Below are 18,360 nucleotides of genomic sequence, written 5' to 3' on the forward strand. Positions count from 1 at the left end.
CACATCTTCTGAAATCTACCCAGGTATAGGAGGCGAACATAAATGTATGCCGCACCTTCCAGATAATTTTTTTCAAGTAGATTTTGTCAGCAGTGCATTATTTTCCTCCTACTTTAAAATCTTAAAGTAGAAACTTGAATAACCTTCTATTCAACTCGTAAAATCCTCTTAAAAACCGTCATACTTACTTCAACATTATGGATGTGGAAAAGTTTAAGAATCATAAAATGTTTAAGGTACTACACACTCAAATGTGAATTTGTGTCTAATAATCCAATTTTTATACCCATAGATTTTTTTTAGATTAACAAAGTGTGTTGTTTTGTTTTTTAATAAGATACTAAATGAAACATTGTTATTATTGTGACTTCAGTTTTTTGTAGTTCAGTTCCAGCTGATAAGTCTGGAGCAATCTGTGGTCATAACTGAAAAGATAAAGTGATGAAAAGCATAACTTGTTCATTTCTCTCTCCTGCTCGGCCAGTCGATAGCACGTCTCTGTTCAGTTTCTCCTGCAGCAGAACCGCCTCAATAAAAACAACTCCAGCATCTATAATATGACTGACATAAAAAAATACAGTAGCCTTTTCAACTAGATGTAGTTCTGACGTAACAAACATTATGTATTTTTTAGTGGTGTCAATCACTGTCGCGTCTTAAAGAAGGAAAACATCCAGACAGAAACCTAAACTCTGGGAAACAAGTCAGGGGGCAACGCTTAAGAAAAGTCTGTCGTCTCTGCAGCTCAACAGAGACACGACTTCAGTCTTATTCCCCACTGCGTTGAAGTTTTTGTTGCTGGTGAACCTTATTTATGCTCTCATTACCTGATGTGAACTGTTCCCAGAAAATAAGGAATGTTTGCAAAGAAGAAGAGTTGCCCTGAATCCTCCACAATAATCTGTAATAAATCCTAGATGTGTTGTAATTTTAGTCTGACCAGAACGGAGCGTTCAGTCACACCATTAAATCCTGAACAGATCATCTTTTTGTCACTCTGAGGCGTCATTTTGCCTTGACCTTATAAAAACTTTATGTCTACATATGCATATTTCAGTCATAATTAGGGGCTGAAGTGCAGAAGGGAAGAGCGTTTCTCTTGCATCTTGGTGGTGGAAGCTTAACTTCCAGCTTCCTGTAGCCGTATGCAGAGGCAAGCGACCGAACCTCACTGATCTGTAAATCAGTGTGTGAATGGAGGAATGTGACTGGAATTGTAAAAGCACCCCCACCTTCAGAGCCCCCAGGGCCCCGGTGTCCAGGGGCCGCTATCCCACATGCTTTGCTGCGATCCTGGTTGAACAGGCCTGAATCAAACGATGGGTCATGTGCAGATCTCTGCAGACACTCATGGCCTGGGGCTGGATCTGAAACTCCAGTCCTCCAGCGTTACAGTCATGCATCTTCAGTATGCAGCACACCTGAATCAAAAGGCTGAAGTACAAGTTTTGCAAAGATCTGGTCATTAACCGTTTATCTGATCCAGGTGTGTCGGAGCAGAATTTCATCCAGATGTTACAGGACAGTGGAACAGTAACCCATCCATCATCTTCTGTTATCGGGTTGCAGCCAAACAGAGACCCAAACTTCCCTCATTTCCTTCCAATTTTGATCAAACTTTTAAAATGTTGCAAATAAGAACTGGTTTGGAGTGAATTAGAGTCTAAGCAAAGTGTAATTTTATCAGACGTTGATGTTGCATGACTCTAATAAACAGAAAGTCAAAGTTGCAAAGTAGCATGAGCCACATGTGAGATGAATGGAGACAGTCCTTCCATCCATGCTGGAGGTTTTTACTGTGAAATGTTTCAGAGTTTCACTATGTCAAAAGTAATTTAGCAAACATGTTTAACTCTGTTTTGGAAAAACCTAAAATCACCTCGAGTGAATGTAAACTCCAAGCAGATAGCAATATTTTAATCAAATAAATCCACCTGTCTGCTCAGACTGGAACCTCTTTATTATCTAGAAACATGCACTCAGAACGACCATGATTTAATAGCAATGAAGTTCACAAGCACTTCACACTGAACACTCACATCTCTGTAGTGCTCTTTTATGTGGTCATATCTTCAGGGTTAAGTGTTTTCATCCCCCTACCTTCCATCAAGCATTGTTGAAATTGCTTCTCAGGAGTCCCAGTTCCCTTTGGGTTCTAATCTCTTTACATTCCCATACATTTGCTTAAAAAGCTGCTAGAATTGCTCAGCTCCAGGTAGAATATTTCTGTGCAGTCTCATCCCAGCCGACTCCCAATCCTCTAAGCCCCGGCTTTGTGGACTGTTCTGCTGCTTTTGCACAGATTTTCCATGTTTTTCTGAACTCTTCTGTCTGTCCACTGTTTCTGTTCTAGTACCATCTACTTTCTGTATTTTTCTCCTCTCAGCTGTCTGCAGCAGTGTAAAGTCCTGTCACTCTGCGGGGACAGACATGTCCATGTGGATCTGCTCTTCAGGCTTCCTGATAAAATCCAGTTCTATGTTCAGAGACAGACTGAACTCACTGGCTGGGTTTTCACCAGTTCAACAACATTAAAGTCTCAGCTTTTTCTCATTTAATAAAACATCTCCATAGCATATTCTCACATTTTAAACAATCTGAGACTTCCTGTCTTTTGTAGCTTAATTCATCATTTGGCAACAAATGACAGACCATTGTTTTAGGAAGATGACATTATGCAGAATATGTGGAAAAGCATGAAGCAAAGCAGTGAAGCTGTGAGGTTCTGGGCCTGTTTCTCCTGTAAAGATCCTGGAAACCATCTTAGATGTTATCAATCATCATGAACTCTGGTAGAAATCTGTTTCCATGCCTGAACCCATCAGAAAGGTTCTGCAGTGAGAAGAAGAAAATGGTGCATGAGATGATTTAGAGGAAAAGAACGCCACCAGACATCTTTACTGGGGTTTCCAGAAAATGTTTGTTTGAATGTTTCAGATCCTTTTTTCATCCCAAAAATAGAAAGAAAACAACTAGAACCAATTTTCTTTAAATGATAGGATGGTGGAGTATAGAGCAACAACAAGCTGCTGTCTGATTTATATCACTTTTAAATACTCTGTTCGTCATTCATGCTAAAGCACTTTGAAGTCGACTCTCACTGATTTGGCTCAATGATCTGTTAGCTGCTAACAAGGAGAGTCCATTACTCAGATTAATTGGAAAAGCGTTGGACAGATTAACAAGCTAAACTGACTTTCTTGTTCACCTGACAGATAACAGATTCATGAGTGTATTCATGGCTTTGTCTTCTCTGCCACCTTTAGACGACTCTGGGTGTTTTCTGTATTTTCTTTTCTTTCAATCATTGCACTTTTGTAATCTTACATATTTTTATGTGTTCAAATGTTCTGATACACAGTCAGTTCTGTGAAGTCCCAGAACTAACGATGCGCCAATCAGACGTCCAGAGAGCCGAGTTTTCTTTGAGCTGCTCTGATTGGCGATCAGCAGGTACAATAATGAAAATCTTGTCACTTCAGTCTGAATTTCAATAGGGTATGACAGGGTTATTGTAATTTGACATGCTGCCCTGTGCATGGAGGTGGGAAAGGGAAAAAAGACAAGAGTAGAAGAAGGAAACCTTAATCCTGTTGGGTTTGCTTTAAATGGACCAGAGTTTTTTTTCCATGGATTGTCCGTTTTGCTTGGACGGGTTTGAAAGAACTCAAGACGGAACATAAACTGAGAGGAAACCGAAGAAAGGACACAACGAATGACTTACTGTGGAAACTAAAAACCCTTTCCATTCCTCAGCCAGGGTCAGTGCATCCGTCTCCAACGCTGGTTCAGCTCATGCTGATAGCATCCCAGTCAGTTGATGTAACCATGCATTGCATGTGAGGGTGAACCAAATCAATTAAGTGTGAATGTTTTAGCATTCTCTCCACCAAACTGAGCCAAATACCCCAGATTATCCCAGAGTGAAGTAAAAGCACAAGAACAACCAAACCATCCATTTCTCCTATCAACTGCTGTTACATGTGCAGCACAAATAAATACTGTTGTTGTTTTAAACTTGTCTTTAATTGTTTTTAATTATGACATTTAAATGTAGTCAACATTTGATTAAATGCCCCAGAAACCTGGACAGCAGGACTCAGTTGGTGACTGATAGCTACTCTGTTAATAGTTTTAAGTTATACAATAGTTTTTAAAACAAAGCAGTTTAAAAACCAGTACTATTTTATTTTTCTGACAGGTAAAAAGTCTTTTTAATAATGGAAAGTTTTACCTATTTCTCCTCATCACAATTATTCCTATTTCTTTTATTTATTTGATATAAAGTTGGTTGTTTGGGAAGTCAGGTGAAAAGTTTAATACTGTTCTGAAGGTAATGAGTTTTTAATGTATAGCAGATTAAAGTACAATCTTTATATTCCAATGAACTGCTACTCTGTAAATAAGGCTATAATATTCACACTTTTTCACTTCAGTCTGAACGGCCCAATTCTAATCTTTACACCTCTACAAAAATCCAATTTGTGCTTCCATTAGTGGCGCGACATCTGATACGCAGCCGATAGTTTTCAGAGCCTCTGCATGGTCATGTGGTCATGTTGCATTTTATCTGACTTTTACTTTATCCAACTATAAATCCAAACAGACTCTCTATGGAGGTCGTAGTCAATGTTCCATTTAGCTGTACTGTGTTTTTTATTAACATCCTGTCTTGTTATGGTCTTGTGACGGCAGCGGTGTCTCTTATTACTTCGGTAAGCAGATTGTTGCTGAGTGATGCCTACGTTCTTCTTTGTTCATTATGGGATATAAACCGTTCACGCAGAAGTCTGATTGTTGTCACATTTGAGCAAAAGGTCATTAAGACCTGATGTGTGAGTGAGTTCAGCCTATTAGAGATAATTTTTAGTGGCTTTTTAGGCCATTTCTTTTAAATCTCAGCCTTGGTGGTTAAATAGGATGTGGTGGAGAAGAGCAGATGTTGCATCATCAACCATAATTCATGCATCCTGAAGGGAGTTTTTCTCTTTCTAATGGTGAAACACAAGCAGGCCTGCTGAGCTGCTCTCTCTCTCTCAGCAGAATATTCCTGGATTTACTTTCCGGACGGCTGGGTTAAAGCTTTTCCTCTCTGCCTGTAGGCTGGACCGGCACCACTCAGCTGAAAGGAGACGATACTGAACACCAACAATGGCTGCTGCTTCTGTACAACATCCTGCAATGAAAGTCTTTTGTTAAAGTTTTCTTAGTGCAAAGATTCTCTGTGGTACTAGGTTGTTGTATAGGTGCAGGAATATCATCCATAAATTGATGTATTTTCATAATTCAATTCAAAAGGTGAAACATCGGTAAGGTAGATATGTTGAACTCAAATTGGGGACGCACTAATTCACTTTTTTCACGTCTGATACCGATATATGTGGTTTAATATCGTCCGATAGACTCTGATAAGGATTTAAAACGTTTCTTTTTTAAAAATGCAGATATAGATGTATTGAATTACTCATTTATGTGGTTACTCTGCACCAATAAAGCTCATTTAAATAAACCAATAGCTAACAGCTGATGTAAAATATAAACTAAAATGAAAGATTGACTTCTTTATTCACATTTTTTAACATGTAAAAATAAGCTACAACTAATCTTTTTTTAAATGACTCAGGAAGCCTAATTATTAAGAATTCTACAAATAATGTAAAATAAATAATAAAGAATGACGTCGCTCAGAAAAGAGTAGAAATAAACGGAATAAATCTGCCCTCATAAATCAGACACATTATCTCCAATACCTGGAGATAAAACAATACAGATCATAATAGTGGATCGGTGAATAATTATTGCATATTACAGATAATGATCATTAGACAACCAGAATATTATAAATGATAGTATAATAGTGTAGAAGGCTGGTGTTTGGACCGCCAGGACATTCCTGACGGAGCTGGTTGTAATTTTACTCCTAAAAGTTTTTTTTAATTTTTTTTTAAAGGTACTCAAATGAGTAAATGTAACTTGTTACTCCCTCTTCAGGTGACCTGTGAATACCATGACAGCAGACCACAAATGCAAAACTATGACCTTGAGGAATACCTCTGTACTCAGAATGACAGGAGAATTTAATAAAAATCTGAATTAAATTAAAGCTCTGGCTGAAATGTTGTTTTTCACAGCAACTCAGAAGGTTTCCCAATGAGGCCACGATGAAACAGAGACTCACAAAATGGGATCGAGTTTATGAGATTTCAGAAGTTAGGAGCAAACATGATGCCTGAAGTCCCAGAAATGCAAAATCCACCAGTAACAGCAGAACCAGAGAGGTTCGGAAATGTTTAAAGGTAAAATGGGGAGAAAGGACATTTTCAATCAGGTTCAAGAAAGTCAACCTTTTTTATTATTTTGACAGATCATACAAAGAATATTCACAGTTAAAAACAGTCTTTGTTTGATCAGGCCTGTGAAGCTGTTGGTGTATTTAAATGAGCTGTTCTGGGTTAGTGGAATTGGCCAGTACTAAACCTGAGATATTTGAATCTGTATTGGTAGTGAAAACAGTGGATATGTTCATCCCTATAAATTGTTGAGGCATTTAAACTTCTGAAAAAACAATTTAAAGAATTTTGGTGTAATGTGAGACACCAAAGTCGCATCTGCAGAATCTTCTGCTGGAATGAAATGACCCAATGCCCCCTGACCCTCCGTCCTTCAGACTAAACTCTGCTCATCTCCTGGACAAATACTTCAGCTTTTTCAGCCAAGTGTTTGTTTCATTTTGCTGATCTCATCTCTGACCCCTGAATCCCCTGATAGAAGGAAAATAGTTGAACATGTATAGTCAAAGGAACAGAGATGTGCTTAATAAAGACACTGGGAGTGAAGAGGAGGAGCTCCGGTCTTCCTGCCGCTGCATTGGTTCTCTGGTCTGCAGTGGGGAGGGGCCGAGCGAGAGAGGGAGAGAGAGAGAGAGACTCCTGGGGGAGGAGGGCAGAGCTCTTGGTGGATGATAGGGGATGCCCGTTAGTTGCGTCTGCCGATAATAGCACATCAGCCAGAGCGCTGCTACTGGGGGAGCAGAGCACAGGCAGCGCAGAGGACTGAGCCGCTGAGCGCACAATGCTTCACCAGACAGGGAGCGTGAAGGGAGAGCGCATCCGCACATGTACAGGAGAGGAGGACTGAGCAGGAGAAGGGCAGCAGAGAGAGGAGCAGGAGCAGGAGAAAAGTTACCCGGTCAGCAGCTGAGACTCACTCGGGTCTCAGTCCCAGTGGAGGAGCCAAGCACATCAATGAGCAGAGCAGGAGGAGAGTGATATTACAGCAGGGAGAGCTGCAAGTTCTCAGAATCCAGTCCTGTCATAAGGCAAACAGGAGCCGCTGCACTGCTTGCTCCAGGATTATCACAGGAAGGCAGAGGACTCTTACTGTGAACCTGCCCCCAAAGTGCCTCTGCTGCTCCATCCGACTCACTTCTGCAGGAGACCACAGGAAGGTGGATGTAGTTGGGTGCCTTTGTCTTTTTTTCTTTTATTCTAAACTGTGAAGCAGTGGAGATTTGAAGGGCAAGTAGTTCTGTCTTATCTCTGGGACTATGTTAGACTGTGCATCAGCAGCAGCAGCAGCAGCAGCAGCAGGCGCTCTAGAGCATGGAGAAGTCCAGCAGTGAGGAGTCAGCCATTCACCGTAGTCCATCAGTAGATAGCCGGGATTCTGATTTTCCTCAAGCCTCCACGTCTGGTCGGCCGTTCGGCGGCCGCGGCTTCACTGCCGGCGCTTTCTACGGCTCCACGGGGCCACGCAAAAACGCACAGCAGGGCCCAGCCGGAGCGGCAGCCGACACCGGTGCCGCGGACAAGACCAACAAGTACAGCTCACCCAAAGGCAGCAAATACGTAGTCTTTTACCTGGACCTATCCTTTGTGTTCCTTCTAGAGTTCAAGAAGTGCAACATGGCGAGAGGCTGTTTGTGCTGCTTGAAGTATCTGATGTTCATCTTCAACCTCATCTTCTGGGTAAGTGGCTCATCATTTTCCTCATGTTTGTCTTGGCATGCTGGCTCGTATCGATCCACTTCATGGGGGTTGGAGGATCTGGATCAGAAACCTGAAAACTCAATGTGTGAATGAATTATGAATCCGGGGAAACATTACTGTATGACAAAACGCTGGCTGTCAGGGCAATCACGCGTTTCTAATTACATCAGGGTGTTTATGCTTGTTCCATTCTGTGCAAGCTGCTATTCCTGGACGCAATGACAGAGTCAGTGGCAACACACCAGGTCTTCTTTTGTATTCTGTGGGGCTGGTGGGGGTGATCTGGGTCACTACTTTGGATGGGATTCAGAGCTAACATATCGGGAAGTTCCTCAGCAGTAGTTTCATGTTATTGAATCTGTGTCTTTTTTTATTGTCAGCTGTAAATACACTCAGATGAAACTGAGAATTGTAATAAAACCCTGAAAGTGTAATGATTACAACGCAGTATCTGATTTTCCTGTTGCGTTTACAGTGATGATAGTAATAAATCTGAGCGTACCCAGTTTACTCACCCATAGATTGCACTCAGGATGCGGCAGGCTGAGCCGTGGGTAGCCATGCATGGGCATTTATCATGAAAATGGGCATCCCTTCAGTGATTACGAGATGGATTATAAGGCTTATAGCTTATGAGGGTAAGTCTTTTGTGTGGATGCAGTGAAGCATGAAGCATTAAAAACATCCCAACATGAAGGAGTCAATCAAGCCAGGCGGTCGTGTCGCTGAGCTGGGAGTCCTGGTCACTGGGGCGCAGGGTGGCGTGAGCCTGTGGACTGCCCAGTGTGACACACACACACACACACACACACCCACACACACACACACACACACACAAAATGACTCTGTCAGTATAGATCTTTCCTTTTCGTAGCTCATGAAAGTTATGTCCATTACCATTAAGGAAATTTAGAAATATGCAAAATCAAAAGTTTAAAAGTTTGACCTCATAACACAATAGAATCAAAGTATTCAGCTTAAATGTGAGAATTTGAAGATATTTTTTAATATGAGTAGGAAAAAATCTGGAGAAATGTTGCCTGAGATCAGTGACTGGGAGACCTAATGAACCAGCACCCTATGGAGGGATTTAAAAGTGTAGTGGTTATTAATTCTTCCGGAGATAAATTTCACTTCAAAACATTGTTAGACTTGTAAAACATTGTCCTCTTGTTCTACTCTTTGCTGTGTAAGGAGGGTCTGGACTCTCTTCTATTGATAAATGATTGCTGCTAACAAAGTTGCTAACTCAAATGTAATGCTCCAGTTCAAGTCATTGGAAATTGCCTGCACTGTAAACAACCATCCTCCATTGTGAAGAGAGAAGTGCCGATCTGAACTTGGCAGCTGTTGATGTTAATTCAACATTGGAGGCGTGGCCAACATGGACGGAAGGGCTCTGGTCACTTCCTCTGCTGCAATTACTAAAACTAAAACTAAAGGCACACTACAACTCTAAGACATTGCAGAAAATCAGCATCATCATTCACAACTTATCCTTCTGTTTGCTGATTAGCCTGGTCAAAAATCTACCAGAGAAATTGAACCCAGTGGAGGAAATCCCAGACGGAGGACTGAAGAGAGATGAGAATCGAGTTTAGGAAGGGAATAACCAGGCTACAACAATCTGACAGCATTGTAACAAATACAACAATCTGACAGCACTGTAACAAATACAACAATCTGACAGCATTGTAACAAATACAACAATCTGACAGCACTGTAACAAATACAACAATCTGACAGCAATGGAACAAATACAACAATCTGACCAGCACTGTAACAAATACAACAATCTGACAGCAATGGAACAAATACAACAATCTGACAGCACTGTAACAAATACCAGTTCTGACCAGCATTATTATTTTGATGCCCACAGTCAGTAGCTATCCAATTTCTCCAAATACTTGTCACTAGAAGGTTTTGAATTAAGGAGCTACATTATGACCACAGAAATCATATTTATCTCCTCATAATCAGTCAGATTCACTCGTTTTACACATGATGGTTTAATTGCACTGCAGTTTTTAAGTCTGTTTGGAGTTAGCTGCAACAAAAAAATATCTACTTCCTCCTCTGCTTCATTTAGGTCAAACAAAGAAAACAAAATCTTGTAAGCTTGATGCAGACAAAAACATCCCAGCTGCTCTGGTGGTCTGGCTGTTGACCACCTGCTCACCCTGCTGGTCAAACTGTGGCATGATTTGGTTCCCGTTGTTTCATAATCCTGGATGTTTATAGTGAAAAATCAGATTTCCCTCCAGAGCTCAACCACATTGCTCACTAAAGTGATCTTTGAGGCAGAAGTGCACAATATATTATCTTTCTCTGTTGTTAAGAAGAAACCAATTAACAATCTGAAATATTTCTGTTCAAGTTGTGTTCTTTAAGAGCTCTTTTTGTACAATAAAAATGCCACTAAATATAATCATATTGGGCTCATAAAGAGCATGTCTTCTTTTCATATCGTAATCCTGTCCACAGAGGAAGAATCAAGAGTGATTGTCAAAGACGTAAAAATGAGTCAGAGGCTCTTCAGTGTCTGAAACGACGTCAGTGTCTGTTTAAATGAGTCAGAAGGTCATAAAACTCAGCTTATGATAGATTCTTTATTGCACATATTGACCTACCATCTTTCTCATCTCAATAAGTTCAAATTGAGTGCTTTGGTCTCATGGCGGCTGCTGTTAGCTTTAGAGATGAGTTTTTTAGGCTGTTAGATGATCGATTAAGATTTATTAGGTGTGTTTCTTTTTTTATTTTACTGAAAACTCAAATCAAAATCCTCTTACCTTTGGCAAATATCTTATTTAAACTTATAAATTTGTAAATTATTTATAGTCAATTATGTCATGCTGACAACATAACTAACATTCAGATGTTTGGTGCAGGGAGACAGCAGAGAGGAAAACTACCTTTTAACAGTAGAGCCCGGCTCAGTAGCTGCCATCTGCCTCAGCCGTCTGGAGGTTAAGAGGACAGGAAAGAGACACAGACAAACACAGATGGTGTTGGCACTGAAAACCTGCCAGGACAAAGAAGAAAGACCAAGTTAGGAACAACATTAGTGTACGCTGGCATCAGGACTCAATGGGAACGTAAAGACGCTCTGTGTCGGTAGCAGCATACCTGCAGGCATGGCTCCATGTGGATCAGCAAAGACAACTTTATCTTTTTCCAACCATTAAACTGACATTGAGATTTACTTTTCCTTAAGAGCCGGTCTCTTGAAATCTGCCGGGAGGCTTTTACTTAAACTCTTTCCAGGCTCAGTTTGTGCTTAATGATTTTTAGCGTTGAAGCCTCACCACTACTAACAGGCAGAACAGACATTAGGCGTCATGGCCGGTGGTCTGCAACTTTCATTTAGCTCGTTGGTCTTCAGAAAGATTCTTAAAGAATGTTTGTTTATTTTGATCTGGGTGACATGGCTGAAAAATGTAGCACAATATCAGTCAATATCGATAATTATTGATTACTTTTTTGTTGTAAATATCTGAAAAACTGCCAAATTGGTGACATCACCTTTCCTGTTTTAACTGCAGTTTCCTCTTGAGCTGTTCTACTCATTTTCTCCGTTCTCTCTGTGTCGTTGTTTTTCATTTTGAAGCAGTTATGAGGCACGGAGGCAAAACATGAAACTGCTGCTGCGCCAGTTACTCAGCAAGTTGTTGCTAGGTAACCAAAAAGTGAGCAAGTTGATGCCACCTGTGCCTAGCTAGCCGTGAGAGATTGAGCGACGAAAGCATTTCCTCTGCCTACATCCCCCAGAATGCTGTGCAGTTCTGATTCAGAGTTCAGTGAAATGATTGAATATTCTATTGAACTTATTATCTATTATCTATTTTAAATTTTGTTGTTCTTGAGACAATGACAATAAAGATTTATCTATCTATTGATATTGATCACATGTCTATCATGATATATATAGTTATTGATTTATTGACCAGCCCTACAGTTACTCCAGAAGTGTCCACTCTGATTGTTTGGTCGCTACACTGATGGCTTTAACCAGCACCAAATAATACGGTGTCTCGCCATCAACACGATTATCTGTAGCTGCTTACGGACTTCTAAAAATTCAAACTTTGGGGTCAGTGTCCGGGTTAGTGGCGCTTTGAGTAATGAGATCACTCCACAGTTGGGGGTCATGATAGGTCGCCTCGGATGAAGGGAGGAGGGCGGGAGGTATGTTGTATCTTGACACTCTTGGGAGTTCGTGCTGTTCTACCTTTGGCACTTCAGAAATCACAAGGTTACCGAAGCTGGTAGAGAGCAGTTCCTCCTAACGTACTGTCGTCTCGAGATCAGAGACGGACGAAGGAACGATCCACAGCAGTAACCAGACACTGACGGTGCACACATGGACAAGCACACTCGCTGGGCACACACAGCATGTTTACCACCCACACATTTACGGATGCTTACACTAACAACCTGGAGGTAAACAGTAGCAGGCACTCGAGGCATTGCTGTACATGTGCTGATCTTCAGCCCCAGCAGCAGTTGTCCGTGACCATCTGGCTCCTCTTTCTTATGAGGAATTAGGAGAGTCTGAGCTGCAGGGGGTAGTTTGGGCCAGATTAGAGCGCTACTTGGTTGTGCGGCTGGGGATTGAGAGCACAGCTCCTTAGGACAGCTCAATGCTAAAGCCTACATCATCAAAGCAAAATGCCTTTGTGGTGTGACAAATAATGTGGTTGAGTGGGGACGAAGACCTGCTGTGCTCGCCTCTAAGCGCGTGTTAATAGTGTCTGTTGGAGCTGCCTGATAGGGCCATTGATGTTCAGTCCTGCTGCTGTTAGCCTCAGGAGCATATCAGCACTGGTGTTCTTGCTGGGAGCAAGGATTTCATTTTCCTATTGTGTAGTGCTTTCTCAGTACTGCTTTCATTCTGAGCTCCCTGGTTCAGAGTTCAGTTTACTGTGGAATAACAATGTTTTTACAACTATTTATCTTTTACTTTGGCTTTTTTTAAAAATTTAAGAGGGCTCCAAAACTGTGCTTAAAAATTTTGCTACCAAGTGTCTCATAAAATTACCCACAAACTCTTGTTCTTTGTTGGAGATTAGTTGTGCAGCAGGCTAATGGCTCTGCCCCAGCTGTGCCATTATCCTGCCATATCAGAAGCTCACTTGATATTCATATTAAAGAGGAAAGTGTCGGTTCAGCAGTCTTGTCCTAGTAATACAAGAGGGGTACAATCAAAGCATCTCCTTTGTTGCAGCAGGAAAAAGCAGATGTGTTTAGCATTCGTGAATTCCTGTGCTTACTTAAGGGATTGCTGCAGGATTTAGTCCAAGAAAATTTATTTTTCCTATTGATTCAAACACTGAATTTGACTCTAAAATGTCAAACGTATGTATGCTTTGATGTGGCAGAGTGATACTCACATAATTAAGGTGGTTTTAGTGAGTTTGGGGATGAATGTGTGAAGGTCTGTGTGTGGTTTTGTGAAAGTTTCACACAAGCTGCTCCTCTGCTTCCCTGTCAGGGTGGAACACCCCCGGGTTTCAGGCTGAAGCAATTTGGTTGTTTTTCACTCTCCACAAACATTTCAGTCAACTTTAATGGCTCACTGGTGTGATCTGGGTGCAAAGGGCTTTTTTCTTGGGTTTTTTAAGAAACAACAACACCTGAGCTGAATCACTCACTGCCAGGTGAAACTGTAACAGGTAAATCAGTGCATTCAGAATCATGATGAAAGTAACTCCAGCTAAAGAACTTTTAGCAGATATGCAGTCAGTTTGAATCAATAACTGTCGACTCACAGCTTCACTTCTGCTGAATAATTTAAACTATCATGAAGCTATAGAGCTCATGAGTGACTGATTCATATTTATTATTACATATCTTTTGAATGTAAATGATGTAAATGTTGACAGTTATATTAGTAACAAATTATTCTACCATTTTTTCTGATGATTAATCAATTAATTGGATAAAAATATTGCCAGATTTTTTTAACCACTTAAACCATTTTTATGCAATATTAGAAATACATAAAATGGAAAGAAAGTATTTTTTTCTATTTTTTTAAAAATTAGAAAATAAACATTTTACTTCATAAAATGCAAAGAAAGTATTTTTTTCTATTTTTTTAAAAATTAGAAAATAAACATTTTACTTCATAAAATGCAATAAAAGTGTTTTTTCAGTGAACACTTGACCGTTTCCAGAAAAGGATCCATCTCCATCCTTCAGTCCATTCTGCTCAACTTAGCATTAGTTAATGCAAACTTCTGACTTAACAGTGAAGAGCTGATCTGCTGATTATTTTTTATTAATAATTGGATGACAAAAGGTGCTTAGTAGAAAATGTTGTTTTTTTTTTACAGAGCTTTAACTGGGTGAATGCAAAACTGGGTAGAACAGATTTATAAAGGTTTTTGTTGTCTTAAATGCAAAACGTATTTATTTTGGCTAAAGTACTGCTCTGAATATATTGTTCTTTCAGGAAATGAGCAGCTATTGGTTAATAAATTAGTCAATGATTATTTCAATAAACGATTAATCACAATAAATTCAAGCCCTAATATTTATTCTGGCCCTTAACATTTTCAGTAGCTGTCTCCTAAAACATCATCATGATTATTTGTTTTAGAATAAAATTTTATAATTAGTTTTCCTTCTGAATTACTGAGCTGTGATTCAGAGTGTCTGACCAGCTTGGCAAATATTTCCATACGCCTCCTTTTGTCCACTGGATCATTTGGGAGATTCTCTTAATTTACATGTCTTCTCTCCGGCTGCTTCGATTTGCAGCCCGTGTTGTGCAGCGCCTCTGAGCTCATTAGCTCTTGTTGCAGATCAGTTGGTGTTTGGAGACGCCGTGGTTCACGCCTGGGGATCGAGGTAATAGAGCAGGAGAACTGACGGTGCATTTTACCCTCAGATGCCTCTGGTAGGTGGTGCTTTTTGCAGGGGAATTAGGATTTTCAACGCTGCTCTGTTACAGTGTGAACATGCTCAGCTACAGAGCAGCTGGATAGTGTTTGACTTCCAGACTCACTCTCAACAAAAGGTAAAGAAATATGAAGTTTTAAAGCTGTGATTTAAACATTTTCTGCTGTGGTGGAGTGGTTGAGTAGTGTAATTAAAAAGATTGCAGTGATCATTCTCACTCTTTTTTGTTTTTTGCAAACAAATATAATATACTGCAACTTTATGTTGTTTGAGCATTACTCCAAAATCAATCTGCTGTCTGTTAAATCTTTTATCTGCAGGCTTACATTAGTAAAGTTTCAATTTGAAGTTGCCAATATATTAGAGGACAATTTTTAGTTATACTATGGATTAAATGTGCTAATAAATAATACTCATTTAAAATGATCAAACCGTGATGAAGGGAATATTAAGACACCCTCCTCAACACCCTTTAATGCATATCAGAGTATATGTGGAGCTTTAACTGTTTTAGAGGAAGTCCCAAGTGTTCAATACGTTTAGCTACTTGTGGGCGGCTATAGTTCCTAACCCCATAAATACCGGGGGTCAACTGTATTGTGTTAATTAAACTAAACTGGTACAAAGGAATATCAATCAGTAAAGGACCTTTAGTCATTGACCACAAAGATCATTTAGATCTGTGGTAAAACTGCAAAAACAATCAGGAAAGCCTCCTTCAGCTTTACTCAACCACCTCTACCACAAAATCCAATATGGCTGCTCGACACTGAAGACAGAGTGACAGCTGCAGTTTTTTACGGTTTGTTTGCACTTCTGGCAGTTTGTGTCTCATTAAGTTCAAGTGTTTAGCTGGATCAAATTCTGAGACTTGTGTTGTTGCTATTAGCTTGTGGTGCTAGTAGGCTACTAATTAGCACATGCAAACACTCTCAAGCATGTAACATGTTCTAACATGGTTCAGGTTGGCTTGGTGTTATTTTCACATCCAGTTTCTGACTGCAGACGTAAATGAATCGCAACGGTTTTTCTTGGTTCAGTGTCGTCACTTCTGTTAACAAATTCTCATCTTCCTTTGCTTGTTAGCGCCACAGTACAATCTGTTGTATTTGTATCACAGTTTGAGAATCAATGCTTTTGAGCATTTCGTAAGTGAAAGGTTTTATTAAATGTTGATGGCTATGAAGACAAAAAATGTTAAAAAACAAACACATTCTTCCTGCTTCTTGGGTAAAAATGCAGTTATATTTCAAAATGAAATTCAGTTTGGAAAGAGGTTGGATTCTTAATGCAGTGTGGAATTAAGGGTATTTGGCTTAGCAGCATCACAGACACACTGGGCTTCATTATCAGAGCACAGGCTGCTGCTGCCATTCAGAAACAGACACATTATATATGTTATCGTGTTTTGCCTTTTTTGGTAATGCAGAAAAAAATCCACTTTGTGTTTTCATGTTTGGTTCAGAAAACAGTTTATCCAGGATCTTGGAGCAGATCAGTTGGCAATCAGGAGAGCATTGTTGGAAAATAAAATAATTTTCAGCTTCTTTCTGCCGCAGTGACTGTAAACTACTGTGGTGTCTGTGATCACCCTTTTCTGCTTCAGGAATCCGTGCAAAGTGTTAATGTGAAATGTTCCAGCAGCTTGCTGGAACAACAAGTCAGCATCTTTTCCATCAGCTGAAGGCAAATTACAACAAAGCCAGTGTTTCCCAGTTGTTCTTCATCTTAAAACTCTTTTCGCCGGCTGGGAGAATTATTTTGTTCATTTTCTGAGGATCAAATTAAACATGTCTTCAAAGGGGAAAGGGAAAAGTGTGTATGCTCATGTGTACACATATTTACATATGCTGTAGAAAAAGAAGTCTAATCTATTTTTACTCTTGACATTAAATCAGAAGAAACCTGTTCTGTTGTCAGTCAGAAAGAACAAGCAGAATTGTTTTATTTCCAAATTGACTAAATGGATGGAATCATAAACTTCTGATTTAGGTGTAACTCTCAACATCAGTTAACATCAGCATGGAAAAGTTCAGCCATCACAGCTTTATGGTTCCTTGTCCCACAATCTTGATCCGTTTCAACCAGGTAAAAGGGTAAAATTTCAGAAAATGATTGTGGAAGGAAATCCAACTCAAAGTTTCAAATAAAAATCTAACAAATACTGAGAAGATGTGTTTAAAACTCTGAAATTGAACAGAGATTTTAAAAAAAATCTTTTGTTTTTTAACTCATTATTCTGGCCTTTAGTATATTAAATTTAGTTACTATCTAGCTTACAAAACTAGACATCTTCACCTTCCTAAAATAATATTTTTTTGCCAAAAGTGTTTTTTGTTTTGTTTGTTTTCTTTTTTTGACAAAAACACTTTTGGCAACAAAATAAAAGCTTAGGCCATTTTTTAGGAAGGTGAAGATATTATGAGCTGAAAAAACATTTAATTTCCCTTTGGATCAATAAAGTATTTCTGAATTGAATTTAAAAGAGCAGTCTGACCTTAAAGAGGAAAACTTTAATGAGAAAAAAATAATCTCTCTCTTTATTTGTAACATTTGTATGTTTCTATATATGCTGATTCCAATTTTCAATATTGGAATTCGATCTAAAGCAGCAGTGAAGATATTCTTTTTTGGCTGACTCCAATTCTTATTTAACTGCTAAAAGTCCATTAGAGATGATCTTTAGTGCTCTGGGTCTTCACCTAAATGCTCCTGAAATCATAAGCTGTATGCTGAGGTATGTCAATAACTGACTGCGGGAGAAATTTTCCCAGGGCTGCTACTTTAGTTGATTCAGTGGGGCCTACTTCTTCTCCCACCATAAAGCCGCTCTAGCATCCCACACGGCATCTGGCAGCTTCTTCTCATCTCTAAACGATCTTTAAAGAGCCGGCGATGATCAGGAGCCATGTAAGGCAGCAGAGATGCAGACAAACAGATGGACAGAGGAAAACAGAGAAACAAACTCTGAACAGATTGACTTTGAATATGTATATTTTAACGTGCCATGTTGAATTTGGGTCAGGGACTCAGGCATTCACTCTCTGAATCGTAATGAGCTCAGGACACGGCTCCAGCAGGAAGTTCTATTCTGCACATTGTTAGGGATGACAAATGGGCGCCGCGCTTATGCCCTAAACTTTACTGTGTGCATTGATTTATTGAGCCGAACCGTCACAGATTACTGTCGCATCATGAAATCAGCATATTGCAGCTTTCCAAGTGGAGGATTGTCTTAAAAAGCTTCACCGTTATTTTTTAATGGAGCAGCCTCCTTTGCAGTATATGGTTCAGGAATTCAAAGCGTCAGCACATGCATTGAGCTGTTTGTTGTGTTCTGAAGCAGATGGCTTTTTGTGTGTGTTTTCCAAGTGAGACCCAGATCTTCATTAAGTCGAGTTGTTGTGGCGCTCTCGTTACGTCTGATCCAATCTGATCCTGAGTCTTATTTGATGTGCATGAG

General features: G+C 39.8%; 1 protein-coding gene across 5 annotated transcripts in view; it reads left to right on the forward strand.

Annotated features, from left to right (window-relative positions):
* tspan9a (tetraspanin 9a) overlaps positions 1–18,360 on the forward strand; it is a 212,455-nt gene that overhangs the window by 97,915 nt on the left and 96,180 nt on the right. For 3 of the 5 annotated variants that reach the window (XM_044124469.1, XM_044124471.1, XM_044124470.1), the window contains exon 1: positions 6,971–7,967. In XM_044124469.1, coding sequence (XP_043980404.1) covers positions 7,602–7,967 — 366 coding nt within the window. In that variant the 5' untranslated portion in view covers positions 6,971–7,601. Of the gene's footprint in view, positions 1–6,970; positions 7,968–18,360 lie in introns of those variants that run through there. The other 2 variants (XM_044124472.1, XM_044124473.1) reach the window with 1 other exon arrangement.

The sequence above is a fragment of the Gambusia affinis genome, linkage group LG08 (assembly GCF_019740435.1).
Source record: "Gambusia affinis linkage group LG08, SWU_Gaff_1.0, whole genome shotgun sequence".
Taxonomy (NCBI): Eukaryota; Metazoa; Chordata; class Actinopteri; order Cyprinodontiformes; family Poeciliidae; genus Gambusia; species Gambusia affinis.